The sequence below is a fragment of the Pelecanus crispus genome, chromosome 1, assembly GCF_030463565.1.
Source record: "Pelecanus crispus isolate bPelCri1 chromosome 1, bPelCri1.pri, whole genome shotgun sequence".
NCBI classification, from domain to species: domain Eukaryota; kingdom Metazoa; phylum Chordata; class Aves; order Pelecaniformes; family Pelecanidae; genus Pelecanus; species Pelecanus crispus.
Genome location: NC_134643.1, coordinates 223,605,691 through 223,628,664, shown reverse-complemented (window position 1 = coordinate 223,628,664; position 22,974 = coordinate 223,605,691). Strand labels below are relative to the sequence as shown.

The 22,974-nt window shown below is 50.1% G+C and overlaps 2 protein-coding genes across 2 annotated transcripts in view; both read left to right on the top strand.

Moving 5' to 3' along the window:
* The window catches only part of CAPN5 (calpain 5), a 57,470-nt gene extending 34,750 nt beyond the window's left edge, over nucleotides 1–22,720 (top strand). The window contains exons 3-13 of the mRNA XM_075718908.1: nucleotides 2,313–2,444; nucleotides 13,441–13,649; nucleotides 14,684–14,876; nucleotides 15,447–15,640; nucleotides 16,346–16,423; nucleotides 16,961–17,156; nucleotides 18,534–18,656; nucleotides 19,177–19,373; nucleotides 19,742–19,863; nucleotides 21,920–22,056; nucleotides 22,394–22,720. Of these exons, the coding sequence (XP_075575023.1) occupies nucleotides 2,313–2,444; nucleotides 13,441–13,649; nucleotides 14,684–14,876; nucleotides 15,447–15,640; nucleotides 16,346–16,423; nucleotides 16,961–17,156; nucleotides 18,534–18,656; nucleotides 19,177–19,373; nucleotides 19,742–19,863; nucleotides 21,920–22,056; nucleotides 22,394–22,576 (1,764 nt within the window). The 3' untranslated portion in view covers nucleotides 22,577–22,720. The remainder of the gene's footprint in view (nucleotides 1–2,312; nucleotides 2,445–13,440; nucleotides 13,650–14,683; nucleotides 14,877–15,446; nucleotides 15,641–16,345; nucleotides 16,424–16,960; nucleotides 17,157–18,533; nucleotides 18,657–19,176; nucleotides 19,374–19,741; nucleotides 19,864–21,919; nucleotides 22,057–22,393) is intronic.
* Nucleotides 7,659–8,138, top strand: OMP (olfactory marker protein). The gene has a single exon (XM_009486714.1). The coding sequence runs from the start codon at nucleotides 7,659–7,661 to the stop codon at nucleotides 8,136–8,138; it is 480 nt and encodes a 159-aa protein (XP_009484989.1).
* Nucleotides 22,721–22,974: the final 254 nt, after the last annotated feature.

Genomic DNA, 22,974 nt, shown 5'->3' with positions numbered 1-22,974 from the left:
TTGCTGCCATGGGTCCAAGACAGTAGGGTCTAATGAGCTGCACCGCTCATCTGTGCCAGGGCAGGCACAGGCTATTTTGATGAGTACATAGGGCTTCCCGCTATTAAAATGAGCAACCACAGGGTTTTAATTTGTAAACTCTTTCCTGGTGATGGGGAAATCACAGCTAACTGGCAGCTCTGCTCTTAGGAAAGGTCCCTGAGCATCCAACACCCTCTACCCTAGGCTATTTTCTACCAAGCAGGAAATGCTTTTCATGCTTTCATGTTCTCCCCTGTCTACGTAATACCAAGTGACTCCTTTTTTGTACACTGCCGATTCACCCATGGGCAGAAAGGGCAGCTGTGGTCCTCAAATAAGGCAAACACATTGCATCTGCCCCCCAGAGCAGGCTCACTAAGAGCTGATCTTGCAGACATCCCTGTCACCAACAGGCAGGACGGACACATCCCCAGCTGCTGGGTGCTTCCTCGGTGGTATGAAACAGGAGTTAAACCCCACCGCTCCTCTCCCATCCCCGTCTGCACTCAGCGATGCTGAGAAGCGCAGGTGGTTTCGGTGGCTGTCAGCTTGCCTCCCTCTAGTGCCTATCCCAACCTCCTGCAACGCCTGCAGCTGGGAGGGGATTAGTCCTCTCCCTTGGCTTTGATCCCTGCCCAGTTTGTGTCTGGATGGAGCTTAAGTTATTTTTTAGGTATATGGTGGTGTCTGGGTTAGGTGGGAATAGCAGGAGGTGCTTACAAAGCAGCAATTCCTTTTCCTCCCTGCGATGGGCAGAGGCAATGCAAGTCCTCATGTGCAAAGTCTGGGGGGAACATGTTATTCTGCGTACAGCCAGCCTGAAAAACTGGGAGGTGTGGGGGAAGAAGGAAAATCTGCTTTTCCTTTCCCCCTTTCAAATTAAACACAATAACAAAGGGAAAAGATTCTTTCAGCTCTTTGTCTGTCCCATCCGCTCCCAGCCTCCAGCTGGACATGTCCTTCCAAACTGGATTGATCAGGAGAAAAGATTAAAAAAAAAAAAAGCAGTGTTTCACACAAAGCTTGCTCAACACCCTCTGTTATTTAAGTGCTTTCTTGGCCAGGCTCTAAGTGGAAGTGGGAAGAAGGGAGGGCAGCCTGGCAGGAGCCGTAGAGAGGAAAGGCAGTGTGGTTAGTGCCTGAGTGGTTGGAGTGATGAGCTCACCTCCTACCCAAAGTAGCTGCCTCCTACCCAAATTTCTCCATTCACGGTGCTCGTGCACAATCCACCATGCTGGTTTTGATGTCGGAATGAGCATATAATCCTCCTGGCCCAGCTGCAAAGCTTTTGGCTCACTGAATTTTCTCCATCTGCTGTGCTAAGATCTGGAAGAACAGACCTCCTGGTGAGGACACTTGGCTTCTTGCAACCATGGCTGAGCCCTCAATCCGCGTTGAGCTTTCCTGGGTGGACTGTCTGATTTAGATTCATCGTCTAAATGCCTGGCTGTGCCTTATTTATAATGAAAGTAAAAACTAGGAATCATTAAGATTGGAAAGGGCCTCTAAGATCATCAGTCCAACCATCAACCCAACACCACCATGACCACTAAACCATGTCCCAAAGTGCCATGTCTACCCATTTTTTGAACACTTCCAGGGATGGTGACTCCACCACCTCTCTGGGCAGCCTGGTCCAATGCTTGACTACCCTTTCCGTGAAGAAATTTTTCCTAATATCCAACCTAAACCTCCCCTGGCGCAGCTTGAGCCCATTTCCTCTCATCCTTTTGCTAACTACTTGGGAGAAGAGCCCAACACCCACCTCCCTACAATCTCCTTTCAGGTAGTTGTAGAGAGCAATAAGGTCTCCCCTCAGCCTCCTCTTCTCCAGACTAAACAACCCCAGTTTCCTCAGCCACTCCTCATAAGACCTGTGCTCCAGATCCTGGAGTCTCCTAGTCATGGAGTAGAGAGAGCTGAAGGCCTTATGAGAAATAACAAAGAGTGGACTTAGAAGACGGGATGGGTCACTGGGGCTGTAATGGTGTGAAAACGTACCATTATCACCAGGGATAATTATAGCAAAGCTGTGCTGATGCCAGAACAGAACAGGGAGTAGGTCTGGTGTCACTTTGGCAGTGATGCTACCCATGTCCTGGTGAGAGCAGAAGGCAAGACAGGGTCCTCCTGCCACCGGTGTGATGCACGAGGCCAGCAGAAAGCTGCAGGTGGGATTTAAGTGGAGCCTGAGGAAGAGAGAAAGAGATTTTCCTCTGCCAAGAAGCCTTGCTCCTGATTTCCCTGTCTCTTCACTTACCCAGTGTGTCTGTTTTTCTCATGTTCCACAGGAAATCTGTGACGATCCACATCTCTTCGTGGACGGGATCAGCTCCCATGACTTACACCAGGGCCAGGTCGGGAACTGCTGGTTCGTGGCTGCCTGCTCCTCCCTGGCATCCCGGGAGTCTCTGTGGCAGAAGGTGAGTGGTTCCCCATGCCAGGAGAAAGCCTGCCTTCAACACCTTGGCTTTGCGTTGTGTTTGTCCAGCTCAAAAACTGGTTCTTCAGGGATGCCTCAGGTCCTGAAAAACCTCCCTTAAAGGACTATCTTTCAAGGGGAATTAGTCATTCAGACTGCAGTCACATCACACTCAAGCCAAACCCTTGGCCAGTTTCTCCTTCATCAAGTGGATCAAGTCCTGTCCCGTCCTCCAGATCCCAAATCTGACCCTCCCCACTCCAAAATAACCTAAAAACCAAGATGACCAAAATTCAGGATGCTCAGCTGCAGCGTTTGGCCCCGTTTCCCTAGTTTCCATGGTGGTACCTCTCTTTGGCTGCTCAGTGTGTGCCTACCTTGGCAATGAGATACCTTGCGCTGGGGCAGGTAGGGTGATTTGAGAGTATTAGTATCTCCCCCAGGCCGCTGCTTCCCCAAAGCATCCATCCCTGGCATGTCCCATGGCTGGATTGCACCATGTGGCAGTGCTCCTCCGAGTGTGGGGTCCAAAGGGACCACATTGTGGGCCAGAAAGCCAGCAAGGAGCTGCACCAGAGCAAGGGGCTGCAGACCCAGAGAGCAACCACAAAGGTACAGGGGGGAAGGAGGTGCTCAGTGCCACATCCTTGGACAGTCTGTGCCCGTCTCCACCGGGTCCTCAGCTACAGAAGAAGTCAGTCCTAAGAAAGCCAAGGCAGGGGGGCTTCAGACACTAGTACAGCCATGCCTCATTGGAAGGCAAGAGACCAGCAAGTTGCAAGTGCCTTTTCCTAGATTTTACTGCAAAAGGCAGCCACCAAAGTCCTACAGTGTGTGCAGACAGCATCACCTGCTTCACCCACAGCCTTCTACTGCAATATACCCAAGAGAGGTCCCTCCACCCTACACCTTTGCATCTGCTCTGTGCACTGTGGTACTTCCAGTTTCTGCTGCGTGTGGTTTTTGTGATCATGAACACTAAGCTCAGGAATTTGTGTTTGTTGCAGCATACCCATTTTCTGTTAAAATCAAGGTTTTTTTCTTTATATGGAAACAGGACAGCTGTTGTTGGCTTCTGGATAAGCAGTAAGGTTTCCTCCTATTGTGGCTGTGGTGACTGTTGTGGCTGTTATTACAGGAGAGGTGCAAGGGGTTGTTTAGCTTGTTCCTCTGCATCGACGTCTCCCAGGGGCAAGCGGGCGAGTTGTCTTCCCTCCTCACCATTCACTTCCAGCCTTGCCCTGGGAAATGCCAACCAAACAGAAGCCAGGTCCCTTTGGACACCTCATTATTTCAGTTTGCCAATGGCATCGCTTTTCCTCCCTTGGCAATTTGGCTGTGGGTGTTTATGACTTTCATCTTCCATGCCCTTAACTCTCAGAGGCTCTTCTTTACCTGCCTCCTGTTTCTTTCAGAAAGGTTTGGTTTTTGGCAAAAGCAGAAGCTGCAGCCGTCTCCTCAAACCTTCCCTCCCCATTGTTTACTGTGGTGTTCGCTACAGCACTCTGGTCAGTCATGCTTCAGCACACCCCTCCTTTTGGAGACCTCTGAATTAGATGGGACCTTTGCTCACCCTTTGCAAGGTGCTTTGAGGGCTTATGATGAATTACAAGGAGTAAGTGTGGCTATAAACTGCAGCAGCAACTTTTAAAGCAAAAAGGGAGATGTCAGGTGCACAGATTGATCCCTTGGTCCAAAGAGACACCAGCTCTGCTGGATGTGCTGGGATTAGAGCGTGGTCCTTGCTGAAGATCTCAGACCCCTTCATCGGCTCAGAAATAACGGACCTCTTGGTACAGTTGCACGTGCAATCGTGATACCATTGCTGGAGGTACCCGTTGCTCCTTGGCCCTCAGGCATCTCCACACATAGGACCCAATGCCTGCAGGGCAAACCTCTACTCCTGACCGGTCAATGTGCTGATGTAAGCAACAGTTGAGAGGACAGAAAAGGCACTGAAACACTAGTTTTTTAAACCTAGTTTAAAACCTAGTTTTAGTGTCATTAGACACCAAAATGTCTCTGATTCAAGGTCCAGGAGGAGCTGAAAGATGCTGATATATGTTTTAGTATCACTGAAATATCAGTACAGGGATCTTGGGCCAGGTCTCCCACTGCTGCTAGAAAATGTAATCCTGATTTACACCAGGATGTAACTTAGGCTCTGTGTGTCCTGTGCTCCACTTCACACAGTGGAAAACTCTCAAGTGTGGGGAGCTGTAATACCTTCAAGAGAATAGGATGGGCCAGCCACATCTCTGTGTATCCCAAGAGAAGTTTTTATTCACATGCTTTCTTCCACCTTGCTCCAAGGCTCCATGACCCTCCTTCCCATTAAGCCTGTGGTGTTGGAGTCACTGAGTGGGAATGGGGGACTGGAAGCTAATTTAGAGCTGTTTTCTATTTCCTGACTCGTGGCTGGCCCTACATGGCCTTAGGCATGACCTGGCTCTATAACACCTTTTCTGTGGCCCTTCAGAGGTGTCTAGCTCTTATGAAAACAAATTAAGGCCTTGAAATGGCGGGGGCGGGATTTAAATAATTTCCAGCACCGCTTTGTCCTAAAGGGTTGTCTGGATCTATAACCTGTACTCCTACAGGTTGCATTGGTATTGCTCAACAAACGAGGGACAGGGGCCAGTCTCTGAAGCCAAGTGGTTCAGACAACCTGGCATCTCCACCACCTGGCCTCGTCTTCTTCCCCCTCAGTTGCTTCCAGAGCACAGGGCAGTCTTGGATGAGATGCCACAAGCAGATAGGTCTGAGGGCACCCATCTCCCAGAGTCCATTTTGCATAGGTCTTCTACAACCTGGGGTTAGTTATTGCTCTCTGAAGAGGACCCGAAGGCTGATCTTGTGCCTCAGCCAGGGCATCACATGATGCCTGGGGGCTGGATGCCACTGCAGTCAGTTCATCATCAGGTGCAAGGTCATTGATCCTTCTACTGCCACCACATAGGGAGGTAAAAGAAACAAGACAGTCCAAGCAAGGTCCATGTGACATTATCACATGTAGCTCAGTTCAAAAAGGTCTCCAGGGTTACCTGAAGGTATTTTTAACTGTTAGAACCTAATGGTTGGATCAACAGTTGTTGCTAAAGGTGTTTAAAAGCTAGCAAACAAGTGAGGCAAGAGCTCAGAGAACAGCCAGAAGGGTCAGATTTCCTCAGACCTCTCTTTTGTCCCTTCAAATGGGTCCCTGTGGCTCTCAGCTTTGTGGACTCTGTCCTCAGGGTCTTTAGGAGTAACAGCAGACTGGTGACTACAGGACAGTTCTGAGGATAATAACCCACCTTGGGCCTCTGGTGTCTGTGGTTTGTCCGGCCAGGGCCAGCTTCTGGTGGTCTTTTTGGGGACTTTTTCTGGAATTCAAAGTGGTAGCCTCCAGGGATCATTCTGGGTGGTTGCAAGTCAAGTGTGACACAGTCCAGGTGATGGCACAGCCTTTTGTAAAAATATTTTAGAAAAACTGTTTCCTGGAGTTCATTTAACACAGTCTGAGCTCCCAAAGTGCCCTGCAAACATGGCATGTGGCAGAAGCCAACCTGAATCGCAGATAGGACAGAGAGAACCCAAATGACTTGACTCCGCACAATGTCTAAAGCTTTGTGCTGAAACCCCTGCACTCTCCAAGTGTCCAAACCAGTGACTGCATCCCAGAGATACCACAGAATGCTTGCAGGAGCCAGGCCTTTTCCATGGTGCACCTAAAACTGGGACTGTGGTTTAGCTGTTGTGTCATGGGGCCACTTGGCAGAAGGGGGCATGGCTTGGGATGGCACGTCTCTTCAGGATCTGCAGCCTCATGGAGCCACCCAGCACCCTGCGAAGAGAAGCACGTTCACTACTATCCCCCTTTATCCTATCCACGGTCTGGACAACCCACCAGCATGGCACCGGTGCTCTGGATTTAATCATGCACAGTAATTGCTGCGGAATGAGTGGTTCCAGGTTGGGCACGATGGTGTTGCTGGTGCTCATGTGTGTTCAGAGCATCCCTACAGTGCCTGGAAAGAGGTTGTTTGGGTTGCTTGCATCTTGGACGTGCTTCTCCACCTAGCCCAAAGAGATAAGCATTAAGGCGCAGACTGTGCCTGGGTTCCCCTTTCCTAGGCGCACTAAGGTGAAGCCCACATGTGAGCTCCCTCTCCAACATCGGGCCAGTCTGTTTGAGGGCAAGCAGACCCATGCTGAGCTGCTGGCATCCACCTGCTGCTGCAGCAGCAGCGTGGAGCCTGACTCCTGCCAGCTGCGCCATCCAGAAAAAGACACGGGTTCCTGAGGGACAAGCTGACTATGAGTCAAACATGTACCATTGCAGAGACGGGGGCCAAACTAACATGAGCGCAGCCAGCAGGGCGAGGGAAATTATTCTTTCCCTCTGTCTGGTGTTTGTTAGTCCCCATCTGGGCACTGTTTTGGGGTCCCCAGAAGAAGACAGTGGCAGATGGAAGCGAACCTGATGGAAGCCACTGAGATGGTCTGGAACACAGGACATGCCAGGAGAGGCTGAGAGAGCTGGGTTTGTGTGGCCAGGAGGAGGAAAGGTGAAGGGGGAGCTTACTGCTGTCTGCGGGTACCTAATGGGAGGGTGTGGACAAGATGGAGCCAAACTCTTGCTGGGGATGCACAGTCACAGGAAAAAAAACAACAGCACAAGCTCCAGCTTATCTTCAGCATGAGCGGGGTCAGACCCTGGAACAGGGGCCCAGAGAGGCTGTGGGATCCCCATCCATGGAGATACTCAAAGATGGACTGGACAAAGCCCCAAGCAACCTGATTTAACCTTGAAGTAAGTCCTGCTTTGAGCAGCAGCTTGGACAGACCCCTCCAGAGTCTCCTTCCAACCTGAATTATCCCATGAGCCTACACTCAGCCACTGCCGCCCAGACCTGTCAGGTGGCATCCCTGGCTGCACGCCTTCGTTTCAGGATAACGAGCCACGGTTGTCAGGGAGGTTGCCAGGGAGGCTGACATCAGACATCCCTTCCCTATAGATTATCGTGCACAGCAGCACCATCAGTTCCCAATCTGCAAACGAGGTGGGAGGGCACCCAGAGGAAGGGTGTTTTGCGTCACTGGCCCGCGTTGCCTAGCACCACTGGGACTGTGGAGAGGGGGCACCAGCTCCAGGGGCTTGGAGGCTTTTTTGCCCTGTGTGTCCTGTTTGAGAGCCAAACGTTGCTGAGGACGTAGCAGAGGAGCAACCAAGGCGATGGCAGCTGAGGCAGGGATGCTCAAGCTGCCCTTCGTCCACGATGACCAGCTCACCCGGTGCATGCGACTGCGATTCCAGAGCCTGCAACAAAAAAACATGAGGCCCCAGGATGGTGAGAAGCTGCTGCATCCCAATGAGCACATCTACCGAGTAGATTTCATCCGGCAACACAACCTGTGTTTTCTCCGCTGGGACATCCAGCTGGAGAGACCTGGGAAGGTCACGGTAACCGGCACCTCCCAGCACTGGACTCCTGATCTCACCCACCTTATGAACCGGCAGCTGCTGGAGCCAGTGGGCATCTTCTGGAAGAAGCCAGGGGCCAAGGAAGTAGAGTGCAATGAGGCAGATGCCCAGGAATTTGGGGAGCGGATAGCGGAGTTAGCCCAGATCCGCAAGGTGATGTATTTCCTCCTCACTTTCACTGACGGCCTTGAACCAACTCAGCTGAAGGGCTCTGTTGTTTTTAAAGCCTGATCCCCTCTTTCTCAGCCCTTCTTGCTCTATGCTTTTGTCTTCATTTTTGTTTCTCTCAGTTCAGTTCTTGGTTAATTTTTTACGTGGTTCTTTTTTTTTTTTTTATGAGGGACGGCGTCACGAAAAAGTGGAGGACAGCTTGGTGCTGCTGGAGCCCCTCAGCCCTGCAAAATGTTCCTCATACCTGCTGTCCTCTGCCTGAACGATGGGGAGGAGGGGGCCATGAGCTTGCTGCTATATTTGCCTAGACCATAAGACTGCATGCTTGTGAATTCAACAGGGATTCTCCAGGTCTGACTGGTGCAGGGTCTTGCTGGCTTGGAAATAGGAGGCTGCCCTAAGCCCTCCAACTGTGGCAACTGCATACCAAAAGCCTGATGGAAAAATAAGAAATTTCCATACTAGAAATAAGAGAGACAACCTGGAGGGAGCCCTGGCTTCCAGTTTCCGTCCTAGCCATTAAAAAGGGAGAGCTTGTTTGCAATGAAGTGCTTCTCCTTGCTGCAACTGTGGCTGCTTGGTGTCTCTGAAGACCAGTCCCATGGAGGATCATCTTGCCGTGAAGCTGAAGTACATTTGGACGCGCCGTATTCTGCAGATTGCAAACCCACTGGACAAACTGGTGCAGGGAGGTTGGACCACTCTTTTCCTGACAGCCGCCACCATTTCTTGCTGGGGGTCACTGTTGAGAAGTGTAGTCCAGCACATCGCTCACCTTGTGCTGCCTGGAGATTGTTGGTCCTGAGATGGGTTGGAGCAGGCGTGCGTGTGTGTGCAGAGCTGGGCAAGTGAGCTGACAGCTCAGAGCAGGCTGTAGGTCTGAGCCAGCATTGCATCCCCTGTGGCAAAAACAATTTGTTGTGGCCTTAAAGCACCCATGAATATATTTATTCTGAAGCATCTATAGAGAGCTGTGAGGCTGCAGAGCACTTTGCAAACCACAGAGCAGGAACCTGCTGCTGCTGTCCCCAAAAAGCAGTATCTCCTGCCCTCTACAAATGCTGAGGCAGGGAGTGGTGTCTGGGTGGCCATGGGAGCAGAGAGGGGAGATGGTACATTTGCAGGTTTAGGAGCAGGAGGGTGTTTTGTGCCTGGCTTGTCCCATGACTGTGAATAAACTACTAACTTTGGATGTTCCCTTTTCCTCCACGAAAAAGCGGAGGATACTTTGGTGAAGCTTCTTGAGACCCACAGATAGAAATGTCCTTTGAAAGAGTAAAGTATTATTAGTATTGGTCCTTCACAAAGATTGCACTCAAATGTGGGTGAGTGCCCCTCAAGGTATGGCCTGAGATTTTCCAGAGATGTCTAAGGAGAGGGCAGTGATGGGAAAACCAGGACAAGGTGGCTTTGTACCCATGGTCTGCTGACTTGTGCGGACCATCCCAAAAAGAGTCCAACCTCTTCAAAGCCTCCAGAGACACAGATTCCATGCCCTCCCCAGCCCAATAACAGTGTATGAAATGAGTTGCACAAGCTATGCCAGGCAGAGAGGAGAAGGAAAGCAAGGAGATCAGCTACTGGCTGGTGAGATGGTCAGAGCTTTGAGTCTTGCCCACAGCCAAAGCTCAGCAACCACCAAATCATACAGCCATGCCAAGAACACTGCTGGAGAAGTTGATGTCTTTGCTTAGACCCCAAGAAATGCTGGACTCAATGAAGAGAGATAAAAGGGGATCCATCCCTGCTCTGCCATAACATGGACCCACTCTGGGCCAAACCCACTTCTAGGGTCCTGGAAGACTTTCCCAGGGGAGAACCCTCCTTATACATCCCAGAGCAGAGCTCCTGACCACAAACCACATTAGACCCAATAACAGGAGCCACTGCTAACTTCCAAAGGGGTTTTTGCATGCCAGGTCTCACAATATGCCATTGCGACATTGCTGGTTACTGGGGTAGAGTTGTTGCTGCAGATACCTCGCTGGGTATTGATGTACCACAGTAAATAAAAGTCTAGTCAACAGGGTTCCCCTTAAGGACTGAGGCTGTGCGCGTCTTCTTCATGCCCTTTTTGGAAGCTGCCCCAGTCCTGCACACAATAAAACAGCACCCACCAATTTTCCAGTCACTGTCGGTATTTTTGAGCACCTTTTTACCTCCTGTAAAAAGTAAAATGAATATTTACCTTCTTTTCTCTTGGTGTGAAAGACTTAATGGAGCATTCAGCAGTTTGCGTGGTTTGGGGAGGGGTTTGAAGCTGGGCGGAGGAGGGGAAACAATCCTCAGATGGATCCTCAGGTAGATCCTCCTTTCCATCAGAGCTGGGGGTGGGAGGTGAGTGAGGCAGTGTGATCTCTCTCTGCTGCAGGGAAGATGAGCCTTTTTATACCAGTCACTGAAACTCTCCCTATGCAGTTTCAGCATCCCATAAAGGCTTTCAGGTACACCACTCTGTCCCAGCTCCCAGCAGAATTTCATCCTGGTTCTACCGTGGTTCAGCAGATTGGCACAGCTGGGTACCTCCCTCCCCTTCCCAAGCTGGCAAGTTCCCAGCAGAAGAGCCCCTGCTTGGAGGATTCAGCATCTACCAATTGCTCCTTCTAATCAGGGCCATTTCTAATCAGGTCACGGGCACCTTTCCTCTTAATTAGCCACTCTTAAGAAAAATGAGAAAAGCCCTAAACCAGCTTAGGGAAATGAACCTGGTGTTCCTGGGCTCCCAATTTACCTGTCTCTGAGCCCTTTCACTGTAAATTTGTCCCAGTAAAGGGTGTTACAGCTCCAGATTTTGGGACCCCCTAAGGAAAGAGCAGCACAGTTGGGTGAATGAGAAGACGTGCTCTCCACTGCCTTAGTGTCATGCAATGGAGTCCAGGACTCAGTGGATGCTGGGATGGGTGGTCCATGGCATGTTCTCCAGCGTCCACTGAGGAGGGTTCCTGGGAGTGGGTGGGAGCCGTGGACCTCAGTCACATGATGATCTGGGGATCTGGGCTCCAGCTGCTGCTGGGGTTTGTAGATGTGCCCCAGGTTAATCCTTTAGGTAATACGCAGTGTCAGGTCACAGGCAGGGGTTGTGCTGTATGCCTTGAAGTGTGGTGTCCCGACAGGCAGTGTCAGGTCACAGGCAGGGGTTGTGCTGTATGCCTTGAAGTGTGGTGTCCCGACAGGCACCACATGCAGAGCTGCCCCCTCTTCCCTACAGCCAGGAGAGTCACAGACACCTTGACCAGGGGGTGAAGCAACTGGAGGGATCCTTGGCCTGGGTGGGATGCTGTGCTCTAGGAGGAGCTGGGGGGAGGAACCTGGTGTTTGAGCTCACACCTTGCACTTTGGCAGGTTGAGGGCAGACTGGGATCCGGAGATCAGGCTCCTCTCATTTCCCCTTGGGTCAGCGTAGAAACACGAGGAGTCCTTGTTCCTGGATCCTGCTCTGTATGAAGGCTGACCGCTGTGGCTGCCTTCAGTGGCAGAGGGTATTTTCAGCCCTGTCCCCGAATGAAGGGATGGAGGAGGATGGTGGGGACCGGTATCTCCTGCCACCACTGACAGTAATGGCAAGTCTCAGAACCAGCCAGCTGGAAGCTGTCGCTACCAGCTCTGGCTGACAAGCTGCCTCTAATCAATGCCGTAATCATTTCTAAGCCCACATTAATAGTGAGTTGATTAGCACAATGGTCCTCTATGACAATTCATTAGGATGAGCTCCAGTCAGGAGGGAATCGATGGGGACTGATGGAGGGCTGTCTGACCTTTCCTGGCGCTCTTCCAGAGGGAGCCTGGGGCATCGTTGTTAGCACTCCTGGAAAACACCAAACCCTCCAAAAGTGGCTCTTTTTCATGGCTCTGTCTGCTCTACTTCTATTGATCCAGAGAACTCACGAGTGCCAGTGAACTCACAGGGCTGATGGCTTCATTAATATTTCAGTGTAAGAGCAATAAAAGCCCTGGGCTGGATCATTGCTGGTAGCTAAGGAGTCAGGGGGCTCTCCAGAGAGAAGTCTCTCTGCAGAGTTACAGCTTCATGATGGCAGCCAAACAATAAGCAGAAGGCTCAGGCAGCTGGCCAAGGGTCCAGGCATGATGCAGGGGGTCTTACCATGGCCTGGGACCTTCTGAAGATCCTCTTTCCGTGCAATGTAGCTGTGTCCTGTCCTATCCCACCCCAACGCTCGCAGCTGTCTCCCCAGGCCAGTGATTATTTAGGTGTACTGGACCATAATTTTCCCTGTGGGCCCATTGGGGCTTTTCTGCGCTTAGGTCATGACACTTTAGGAGCAGGTAAGTAAAGAAGCGAAGGTGTGGACAGTTGGTCACATTACTGTGGCTGAATCAGTCAGTACTTGTCAACTATCAACTACATTAACTGTACATGGCCTCACAGCCCACCCTGACCATGAAGTAAAAACGTGTGGCCTTCACCCTCAACAAAAGCTAAGCTGTGGTGGGGTAGTTCCTTGCTGTGTGCTTCTATGTCCTGGTTCTAAGTAAAATGCCGATCCTCCTAGATGTAGCATCTGTGCATGTCTCTGCCGATTTCTGTCCCAACTGTTGGGTGGATTTTCCATCCAAAGCAAAGCTGGTGGTGCCCGCAGCCATGAAGGACTATGGACTTTGGCAGTTACCCTTCACTTGTGCCTTGTCCCACTGGCAGTGCAGACAGCAGTGACACCAAACCTGTGCTCCCTTAGCCCCTCAGCTGCTCTAGGGTTTCTTTCACCCCAGACCCTCTTTTCCTTCTTTCAGCAAGTCACCTCCCCATGCTTCCTTGGATGAGTATGGTAGCTCTTGACAGGGAAGAATGGGGACCTTGTGGGCATGGGGAACTTGCTTTCCCCACTTTTATTTAGCAGAGTAGGTGTATGCAGACTGTCTGGTCCCTGTTCATTGCCACAGGTAGATGAGTACAACACTTGCTCTTGGACCAGTCAAATCACACCGGAATCAAGTAAGAGAATCAAAGAAGGTGCTCTTTCTTAGTGGTACCCCACTGACACTAAAATGAACAAAAATGTGGCCATAAAAATAACCATCCCTGGTCAGACCAAGGACTCTTCTGCTCCAAGCCTGTTTACAGCAGTAGATAGCAGCACATGTCTAGGGTAGGATTATAAGAAAGAGGACAAGGATCTTTAGCTCCATCTTCCAAGGCGCAATGAAGTGTAAGCTATTCCAGTACATGTTAATCTAGTCTGCGTTGGAGGAACCATGTCCAAAATCTGGCCCCAACAGGCTGTAAGCAAGTCCATGCCCCTCATATTCTTCCTTGTCTTTGATACTGTCTGCATTAGTTCTAGGATGAGAGTCAAACCCAGCAAAAAAGGGAGTAACCTAGGTGCACGTGCCTCCTCTCTTGCAGGTCATCCCAGACTGGAAGGAGCAGGAGTGGAATCCCGAGAAACCCGAGAGCTACGTGGGGATCTTCCACTTCCAGTTCTGGCGTTTTGGTCAGTGGCTGGATGTGGTGATAGATGATCGCCTGCCCACACTCCACAACCAGCTCATCTACTGCCACTCGAACTCCAGGAACGAGTTCTGGTGTGCATTGGTGGAGAAGGCTTATGCCAAGTAGGTACCTGGGCAGTTGCAGAGCAAACTGGGACCTGGGCACCCTGTTTTTCCTCTCTGTTCATTCATCAGTTGGTTTGCACCAGTGGGAACAACAGCTTTCCTGGGGAGGAGTAGGACATATCTCAAACAGACAGAAACTGTAAGAAAAAAAAACTTCTCTAGCCTTAATTTACCCTCAAAGCAAAATATCCTCTAACTCCACGTTTGTTTAAGTAACGCCTATCCTAGGGATTTCAAGTTCCCTTCTGTCGTGTTAACCCCAGCTGGCAACTAAGCCCACCCAGCCGCTCGCTCACTCCCCTCCGGTGGGATTGGAGAGAGAATCAGAAGAATAAAAGTGAGAAAACTTGTGGGTTGAGATAAAGACAGTTTAACAGGTAAAGCAAAAGCTGTGCACACAAGCAAAACAAACCAAGGAATTCATTCACTACTTCCCATTGGCAGGCAGGTGCTCAGCCATCTCCAGGAAAGCAGGGCTCCATCCCACATAATGGTTACTTGGGAAGACAAATACCATCACTCCAAAGGTCCCCCGCTTCCTTTTTCTTCCCCCAGATCTATATGCTGAGCATGACACTATATGGTATGGGGTATCTCTTTGGTCAGTTGGGGTCAGCTGTCCCGGCTGTCCCCACTCCCAGCTCCTTGTGCCCCCCAGCCTGCTCGCTGGTGGGGTGGGGTGAGGAGCAGAAAAGGCCTTGACTCTGAGTAAGCACTGCTCAGCAGGAATGAAAACATCCCTGTGTTATCAACACTGTTTTCAGCACAAACCCAAAACATAGTCCCATACTAGCTACTCTGAAGAAAATTAACTCTATCCCAGCCAAAACCAGCACACCTTTGCTTTGTCCTATGACAGCAAGAGTGCTGCAAGCAGCATGGGTCTTATTTTTTTTCACCCTAGTTTTCTGTCCTCACCCACTGAAAGTTTTATTACATATCTCTGTTCTCCAGGCTGCCCTAAGAACTGTTCCAGACCCCTGAAAATGTCAAGCCAGTGTTGTTGTGCCATCCCTGTTACTCTCTTTCAGGTTATCAGGCTGTTATGAGGCCCTGGATGGAGGCAACACGGCTGATGCCCTGGTAGACTTTACTGGCGGAGTCTCTGAACCTATCGACCTGACTGAAGGGGACTACATCGCTGATGAAGCTAAGCGAAACCTCCTCTTCGAGCGCGTGTTGAAGGTGCACAACCGGGGAGGCCTCATCAGCTGCTCCATCAAAGTAAGCAAGATTACCTCTATGGTCACAGTGTCATGGGAATAGGCATTTTAGGATGCAGTCATCTTACACTGTTGCAGACTTCTAAATTAGGTCAGATATATTATGACCAAGGGTTGCTACTTCTCCCCATGAATGGCAAAGGGAATCAAGCCTGGATGCCAACCCTTTTTATTCCTCATTGCTATGTCCAACAACCCAGATTCATCGCACCACCCTTTGAATGTTAGGAGAGGGTTCACTTCCAGAGAAAAGCATTTTGGTGTCTGCATGTAGACATCTCCACAACCACCAAGTGCCAGACCTCTCATTATAACCAGTAGGATGAGCTTTATTGTTTGAGAGTATGGGAGCTCAGATACCTCGCGCAGCAGATGAACACCAGAAAGGTTCTAGCACCTAAAATGGCATCTGATACATCTCCCAAGGCAACCGGCTCTCTCCCTGAGCATTGGTGCTCTCCTTTTGAGCTCAGAGAAACCTGTGGGGAAATCTGAGCTTCGTTTTTTCCCAGTCCCTGCAAAGGCGGTCACATCTCCCTGGTACGAGCACTGTCTGTGTCCCCCTGCCCAGGCCACATCAGCGGCTGACATGGAGGCCCGCCTGGCCTGTGGACTGGTGAAGGGCCATGCATACGCAGTGACAGACGTGCGGAAGGTCCGCCTGGGCCACGGCCTGCTGTCCTTCTTCAAGTCAGAGAAGCTGGACATGATCCGCATGCGCAACCCATGGGGCGAGCGGGAGTGGAACGGCCCTTGGAGTGACACGTGAGTTAGGATGGGCAGCAGCAGCACCTTTTTTTGGTGGGAAAAACTGGGCTGGAGCAAGCCTTGAGACATGAAACAATTTGACTACATCCACACCTGTAGCATATAACATTGAATGGGCAGTTGTAGGATGCTGCTTCAACCCATTGTCCTAGACCTACTGTTTCACTGAGTAGATTCATTCTTTCCCCTTGGGTCCCTGGAGGTCAGCAGGAGGGTGGCTGAGCTTGGCAGACCTTCTCATTAAGGCTCTGGTGGGCGTTGTGGTGAAATTGCCAGCATGTTAACACTAGTGAAGGGTGATTATAGTTCACCTTTCCGCTCCCAGTCTTGTTCCAGCAAAAATAGCACCCAACAGAATCACCCTCTGCCACCACTGACTGCTGTGGTGTCTGTGGATGGGATGAAAAACAAAGGGCTGGTGTAACCAGAGCCTTTGGATGGAATTCATTTTGTTGTCTTCACTGATAGGATTGTGATTGTACTGGCCAAATAAAATCTTGCGAAGCTGGATTCAGCTCCACTGGTCAGGAAGGAAGTTGAAGCTCCAAGCCATGCTGCACTTCCCCCATGTTTGGAAGATGAGCTAACCAGAGCAGTGTGGGGACTGGTTGCATGGCTGGAGCTTTACAGAGGCCTTGTGCCCTTGACAGATCCTGTGTGTCCCCTTGCCCTCGCAGTAATGGTCCTGTACTCTTCCCACAGCTCTGAGGAGTGGCAGAAAGTGAGTAAAAGTGAGAGAGAGAAGATGGGGATGACGGTGGAAGATGACGGAGAGTTCTGGTGAGTCCCTCGTAGGGTTGTTGCCACAGGCCATGCCCACAGAGTCCTCCCACCCCATGAAGCATGTGAGTCATTTCCATGCATACCGCTATCCAGAGCAAACGGCCTTCCAAGCCCTAGGATCTTTAGTGAAGCCTCCTCCTTGAGCCCATGGATATTAACTTTGGATGGCTGTGACCCTAGGATTGCAAGCTGCTCTGTATCACACTGGGTCCAAACGATTTCACCAGGGTACTGGGGACCTCTTATGAATGTGCTGAACTTAACAGCCTCACCAGGTGCATTTCAATACAACATGTACCCATGTGTGGAGGAAGGGCCACTACGCTGCTTCTCCCACTCCAAAACACATAGCTCTGTTGTTTAAACTAAAGAAGTATTTACTGCATGCATGGAGAAAGGTACCTCCATCTCTTTTGTTATTCATCAGCCATCAGAGCCTACGCACACACAGTCTTTAACAGGTGATCAAGAAAATCTGTGCAGTGTTGAGGGGAATTAAGCAGCATAACCCAGCTCTGTCCTTTCCTGACATAGGATGACGTTCGAAGATTTCTGCAAATACTTCACGGACATCATCAAGTGCCGTCTCATCAACACGTCCTACCTGAGCATCCACAAGACCTGGGAGGAGGCCGTGCTACATGGGGCATGGATCAGAAACAGTGACCCCTTGAAGAACCGCTGCGGAGGCTGTATCAACCACAAGGACACCTTTTTGCAGAACCCCCAGGTGAGTCATGGAGCAGAGGACCTTCTGGAGCCTTCACATGTGCTTCCAAGTGTTTAAATCTCCTACAGGGACCTAGAAGGCCAAAATGTCTACCAGACCCCTAGTAGATTAAATGTGGTCATGACCATTCTCTGGGTGAGACCCCTGGCACAGCATGACCAGCATCTAAGCCAACTCTATTAACCTTATCCCTCTTATCAGGGAGACTGCATCCAAGTGCCTGGTGTGGAGCATCTTGGCACAAGCAAACAGCAAACTGTGCCACCGGGTAGCAGTGTTAGCTGGTGCCAATCAAACAGGGCCAGGAACCATTTCCAACAATTTAGAATCATAGAATCGTTTAGGTTGGAAAAGACCTTTAAGATCATCCAGTCCAACCATTAACCTACACTACCAAGTCCACACTAAACCAATCAAGGGTAGACTAGACTAAACCATGTCCCAAAGTGCCACATCTACCCGTTTTTTGAACACTTCCAAGGATGGTGACTCCACCATCTCTCTGGGCAGCCTGGTCCAATGCTTGACCACCCTTTCCGTGAAGAAATTTTTCCTAATATCCAACCTAAACCTCCCCTGGCGCAGCTTGAGCCCATTTCCTCTCGTCCTATCATTAACTACTTGGGAGAAGAGCCCAACACCCACCTCCCTACAACCTCCTTTCAGGTAGTTGTAGAGAGCAATAAGGTTTGGATGTCTGAATGATCAAATTCCAGTTCCTCTGACCAAACCTTGGCACTGTTAAATTTACCAGGACAGGTGTAGTCAATACGGACATTTCCTTCTAGCTTGACCTTCAAAAAAGGCCCTGCTCAGAAATTCATCTCCTGGAACAAGCTCTTCTGTCCTGTGCTGCTCTGAACTGGGATTGTCAGTAACATGAGACAAGTTCTTGTGAGTCTTTCATCTAACAAGCAGATGAAGGATGGTCTGGTCCATTGCAGGACTTGTCATCAAGGATGTGGAAGAGTTGTTTCATGCTTCCAGCTCTGTATTAGCCTCCATCTTAGGCCTCTGTGAACATCAGCTCCTCCTTCCATGCCTCATAGGAGGACTTGTGGCAGACTGCAAGAGGTGAAAGTCTCTGGTATGAGACTGCATCTAGACTCCTTAGATTCTGCTGAGCAATTCAAAGACTGGATTTCCCAATCTTTTTCTAAGATGAGCCAAAAAGGTCTCTGGCTTGACAAGATGATGCCAGTTCCCAAGAGGAGTGGGTGTAGGCTGTCAATGCTGGTACTGAAGCCAGGCTGTCCCTGCAGTGAGGTGGGTGAGGAGGAGCTGAGGTTAACTCTACTTAGTGTGTCCACCCCCACCCATGCCCAGTGGTCCTTTCTCAGTAGAAGTCCTCCCTTACCTTTCTCCCTTTTCTTCCAGTACGTGTTTGATGTGAAGAAGGCAGAAGATGAAGTGCTGATCTCCATCCAGCAGAAGCCAAAAAGGACCAGTCGCAAAGAGGGCAAAGGAGAGAACTTGGCCATAGGCTTTGATATTCATAAGGTAGGCCGGGGTTCTTGCATATTGGCCTGAATACCCCGATAAATTTATTAGTGGTGGAGTGCTACATCAGTCCTGCATGACCATTGGTATTGTTCATTTAAGCATTATCTGGGTGCCTCTGGGGTGCCTTCAGCGCAGCCTGCCCCCCTCTAGAGATGACAAGAGATTTCAGAGGTGAACAGTGACAGCATGGACAAGTTCTCCTTGCTAAAAGCAATAGTTAGTTTGTTGTCTCCAAATGTTGAAATCCGTTAGACTGATCCTTATGTGTTGCTTGCTGGGCCCCCACTGTCAGGCTGGGATGCAAGAGACAACGAGTCCTTGAGCCAACAGAGTTGGGAGAGCCACATCCACACTTGTTTTCCATCCAGCCCAGTTGGGACCGTTTTGCTGGTTCTCTTAACTCCAGCTCTCCCAGCATTGTGGGGTTAGTCCTTGCAGTCTGGCCCCTCAAAGTGGATACCAATACACTGTCAGTCAGTGCTGTCCTGCTGACCATCCCGCTGTGGTCTCTGCCCAGGTGGAGCTGAACAGGAACTACCGGATGCACACCCTGCAGCAGAAGGTGGCCAGCTCCATTTACATCAACTCCCGCAGTGTCTTTCTGAGGACGGACCTGAAGGAAGGCCGCTATGTCATCATCCCCACCACTTTTGACCCCGGTCATGTAGGCGAGTTCCTTCTCAGGATTTTCACAGATGTGCCTTCAGATTGCCGGTAAGGAGCAAGAGCAGTGATGGGGAGGAGCTGCCTATTTGGAGACAGCCCTGTGCTTTTGACATGTGGTTTTCCTGACTGCAATTGGTCATAGCCTTGCCTGGAGCTGGTGTTTGACTTGCTTTCAAGGGTGGCCAAGAGACAGGGCATCTTTACAGGTCTCACCACAGACATGCAGAGAAGCTCCCACTCTGCTTCTAAGCATGACATGGGAGAGCATCCCAAACCCAGGTTGAGGAGATTGGGGTAGGGAGCAGAGTCTGACAGTGGACAGTGCATAGTCCTTCCATCCTGCTAGAGCAAACCCTCTGGCCTGCCCATAGGGTAAGGCTGGGCACCTCTCAAAGGCCACATGTTTTTTCCTGCAGAGAGCTGACGCTGGATGAGCCACCACACACCTGCTGGAGTGGGATGTGTGGTTACCCGCAGGTGGTATCGCAGATCCATGTCATTGCTGCAGCTGGGCTCAAGAATCAGGACTCCCAAGGAGGTACTGGTCTTTCCCTGCCTGTTGTCTAGTTCCAGAGGAGATGGGATGTGGTTGTTTCAGTGGGAAAAAGGGGAGGTGGTTTTACGAGGTAGGAGGTTGCTGGGATTTGTAATGTTCTCAGATACGTTTTTCAGTGAACGTGCCTGATTCAGACACCAGAGGAGTCCATGGAGAATCAAACTCACTTCTTGCTGTGGACATGATCTGGGAGCTGTTGTATTTAGGCTGTTTTCTAAGATCCTTGGGACATCCTCCCAAAACTTCCCCAAAGCCCTTAGCAGTGGTCCTGTAACAATACAGGCTTTCCTCCTGAGGATGAGCAGCTGTAAAAGTCAGGAATTGTATTTAAAGGCTTTTTAGTTGGGGTTGTGTTCATCACCAGAGGCTGGATAAATGTCTATCAGTAGAGGGTAGGTCAAATTTAGCTCATTTTGGGACGGTGTGGATCGAGAGCCTCTCCCTCTATTTCCTGGAAGTCCTGTTCCATGCTTGGCTCCTAGGAGTCCTCTGAGGTGACCTGAGCTACCACCAGCGCAGCCCACTGTATTTCTGCCTCATTGGTCCTCTAAAGGTTCATTTTCATGGTCCTACCATGCTCTGATGCAATTTTGACATCCAGCACTTCTCTTGCATGAAAGACAGCAGCAGCACCATGCCTCACCATGTCCTGCAGCCACGCAGAAGCTCATGGCAAGAGCCCATGTTCAGTCCTCCCGGGGCATCTGGACCAAGAAACCCAGGGGTAGAGATGACTTGTACTGGGAGATCATTGAAATAGGGATGAAAGGCTTAGAGGTTGCGCTTAGAGAAGCAGATGCCTTTCCACCCTGGGAACAAACAAGATCATAGCCTTTCTCCCCCATTTCCTGATCAAGGACATGTGTTGAATGTGGCAAGGCTTAGCCAGGCACCTTCAAGACAAATTTAAAGTATAAAAATCAAAAACTTAAAATTTAAAAAATCTAAATTAAAAACTCAATTAAAATATGTTTTTTTTTTTTTTTCACCCAAACGTTATTGTCAGGGCTGCGTATCACTAGAGCCCTGAAAGTAATGAGCAGGATCCTTCCTTAGGGCAAGGACTAGCCTGATTTGCTTACTTATCACATGCCACAAAGGGAGTCCTTCTATCTTGTTTGGTGTTTGAGGAGAGAATTTTACCCTAGGTAGGTTGTTTTTTCTTGGGTTACTCACAATAGCTCAGTGTGTCTGTAGCAATGCAGTGAAATCTATAGCCAAAGGTCCCTGAACTGTTCACAGAAACAAGGAGATTTATCTTTCCCTCAGACAAAGGTACATGTGGATTCTGGAGCCATAAAACATTTTTTCAGCAAGAGGCCCTTGGGAATGACTTTTTTTCCAGCTGTTTTCTAGCTGTTCAGCTCCCACCACCAACAGCCTGTATGTTTGGTGCTTTCCAGTGCAATGGCATCTCTCACATACATCTCCCAGCCCAGACCTTTCACACTACTTTGGAAATAGTGATTTATGGGTAGGAATCTGGCTCCAGCTGATGGAATATGAGGATTTAATGGGACATCCCAAAAGACAAGGCTAGTTTGGAAAAACAGCTGTGAAATCCAGCAGCTGTGTCTCACCAGTGGAGCCAGGTCCTTGCAAACAGAAAGCTAGCAAGGAGGTCTGGCTCTCAAAGATGTGGTTCTTAAATCCCTGGCCCTCAGAAGGGGGTGGTTTGTTCCTCCTCATTTCCACATTTCCCTCGGACAAGAAAACTCATCCACCTGGTCTGTGTTTCCATCATAGCCACTAAAGCTCATGGTGAGAAAATGCATTCTGGCATTTAAATTTCTATAGCAATAGCTCATTCTCTACTGAAATTCCCCAAACGAGCACTTGTTTCGTAAGGGGAAAATGTTCGCTAATGAGGGACTCTTTGCCTCTCCTGGAAGCTCAGGTACCGTCCAGCTGTGGGCTGGTAGTCTCTGAACTTGGTAACTTCACTCTCCATCTTTGTGGCTGCTTGACACCCCTGCAAAAGGGCTCTGAGAAATTACAGGAGCTACAACAATGCAAAAATTCCCTTTTCTCTCCCCAGGAGCTGACCCTTATGTGATCATAAAGTGCGAAGGGCAAAAGGTTCGATCCCCGGTGCAGAAGAACACGGTGTCTCCAGAATTTGACGTGAAAGGTCTCTTCTACCGCAAGAAGCCAGGACAACCCATCATTGTTCAGGTAACCAGCAGGCAAGCAGTGAGCCAAGGGATGGAGACCCTCTCTCACTTGGACCTCCCCACCTGCCTTCTCCTCACGCTGTCCACAGCGAGTCTGTTCCCCAAGGCTGAGCATCATCAGCTCATGCAGCAAAACCTCTCACCACCGCGGCTGAGCCACAACATCTGGTGAATGCATGTCCTTCACCCCTCTCAGTTACAGAGCGAACCCCCCACACCTCAACCACCTCCATGACTCCAGCTCAGAGCAGGTCCCCAGTAACCCCTTCTCCTCTTTGGTGCGTGAAGGTTGGCTGCATCCCTCAAGGAACTGCACTCTGTCTGTTTTGTTTCCCTAGATCTGGAACCACAACTTAATAAGCGACGAGTTCTTGGGCCAAGTGGTGCTCACGGGGGATCCCAGTGACCGGCAGTCAGTGCACACGCTGCACCTCCAGGACAAGGGGAACAGGAGATCAAACGATCTCTCTGGAACCATTGCTGTGAAGCTGCTCAGCAGTAACATCCTCACCAACGTCTAAGTACTCAAGGACTCTTCTTCTGGTGCCACAAATGTGTATATAAACATGCACACATACATACATACATATATATACACACACACACACAGAGCCTACCTACCATCTGCAAAGTGTATATGAACTATGCATGCATTCCACTCAAAGGAGCCAATTTTGTGTTTTCAATGTTAAAAAATGGTGCCTTTTTGGGGAACCGCAACGATCCTTCTGCTGGCATCCTCTGCAGCCCCCATCGCTGCCGTGTGCCCTGTGGGATCGCTGCGAGCACGCTGTGTGTCCTGACAGCCAGAGCATGATGCCCTGATGCTGTTTGTTTACACGGGCTGGCACGCATGTGCCACCATGCACACTTGTGGCCACTGCGGTCCCACCAGCCGCTTCAATGCATCTTCGATGTG

Bases quoted from the DNA above. Each gene is read 5' to 3' on its own strand.
- OMP (XM_009486714.1), top strand. From the start codon at position 7,659: ATGGCAGCTGAGGCAGGGATGCTCAAGCTGCCCTTCGTCCACGATGAC.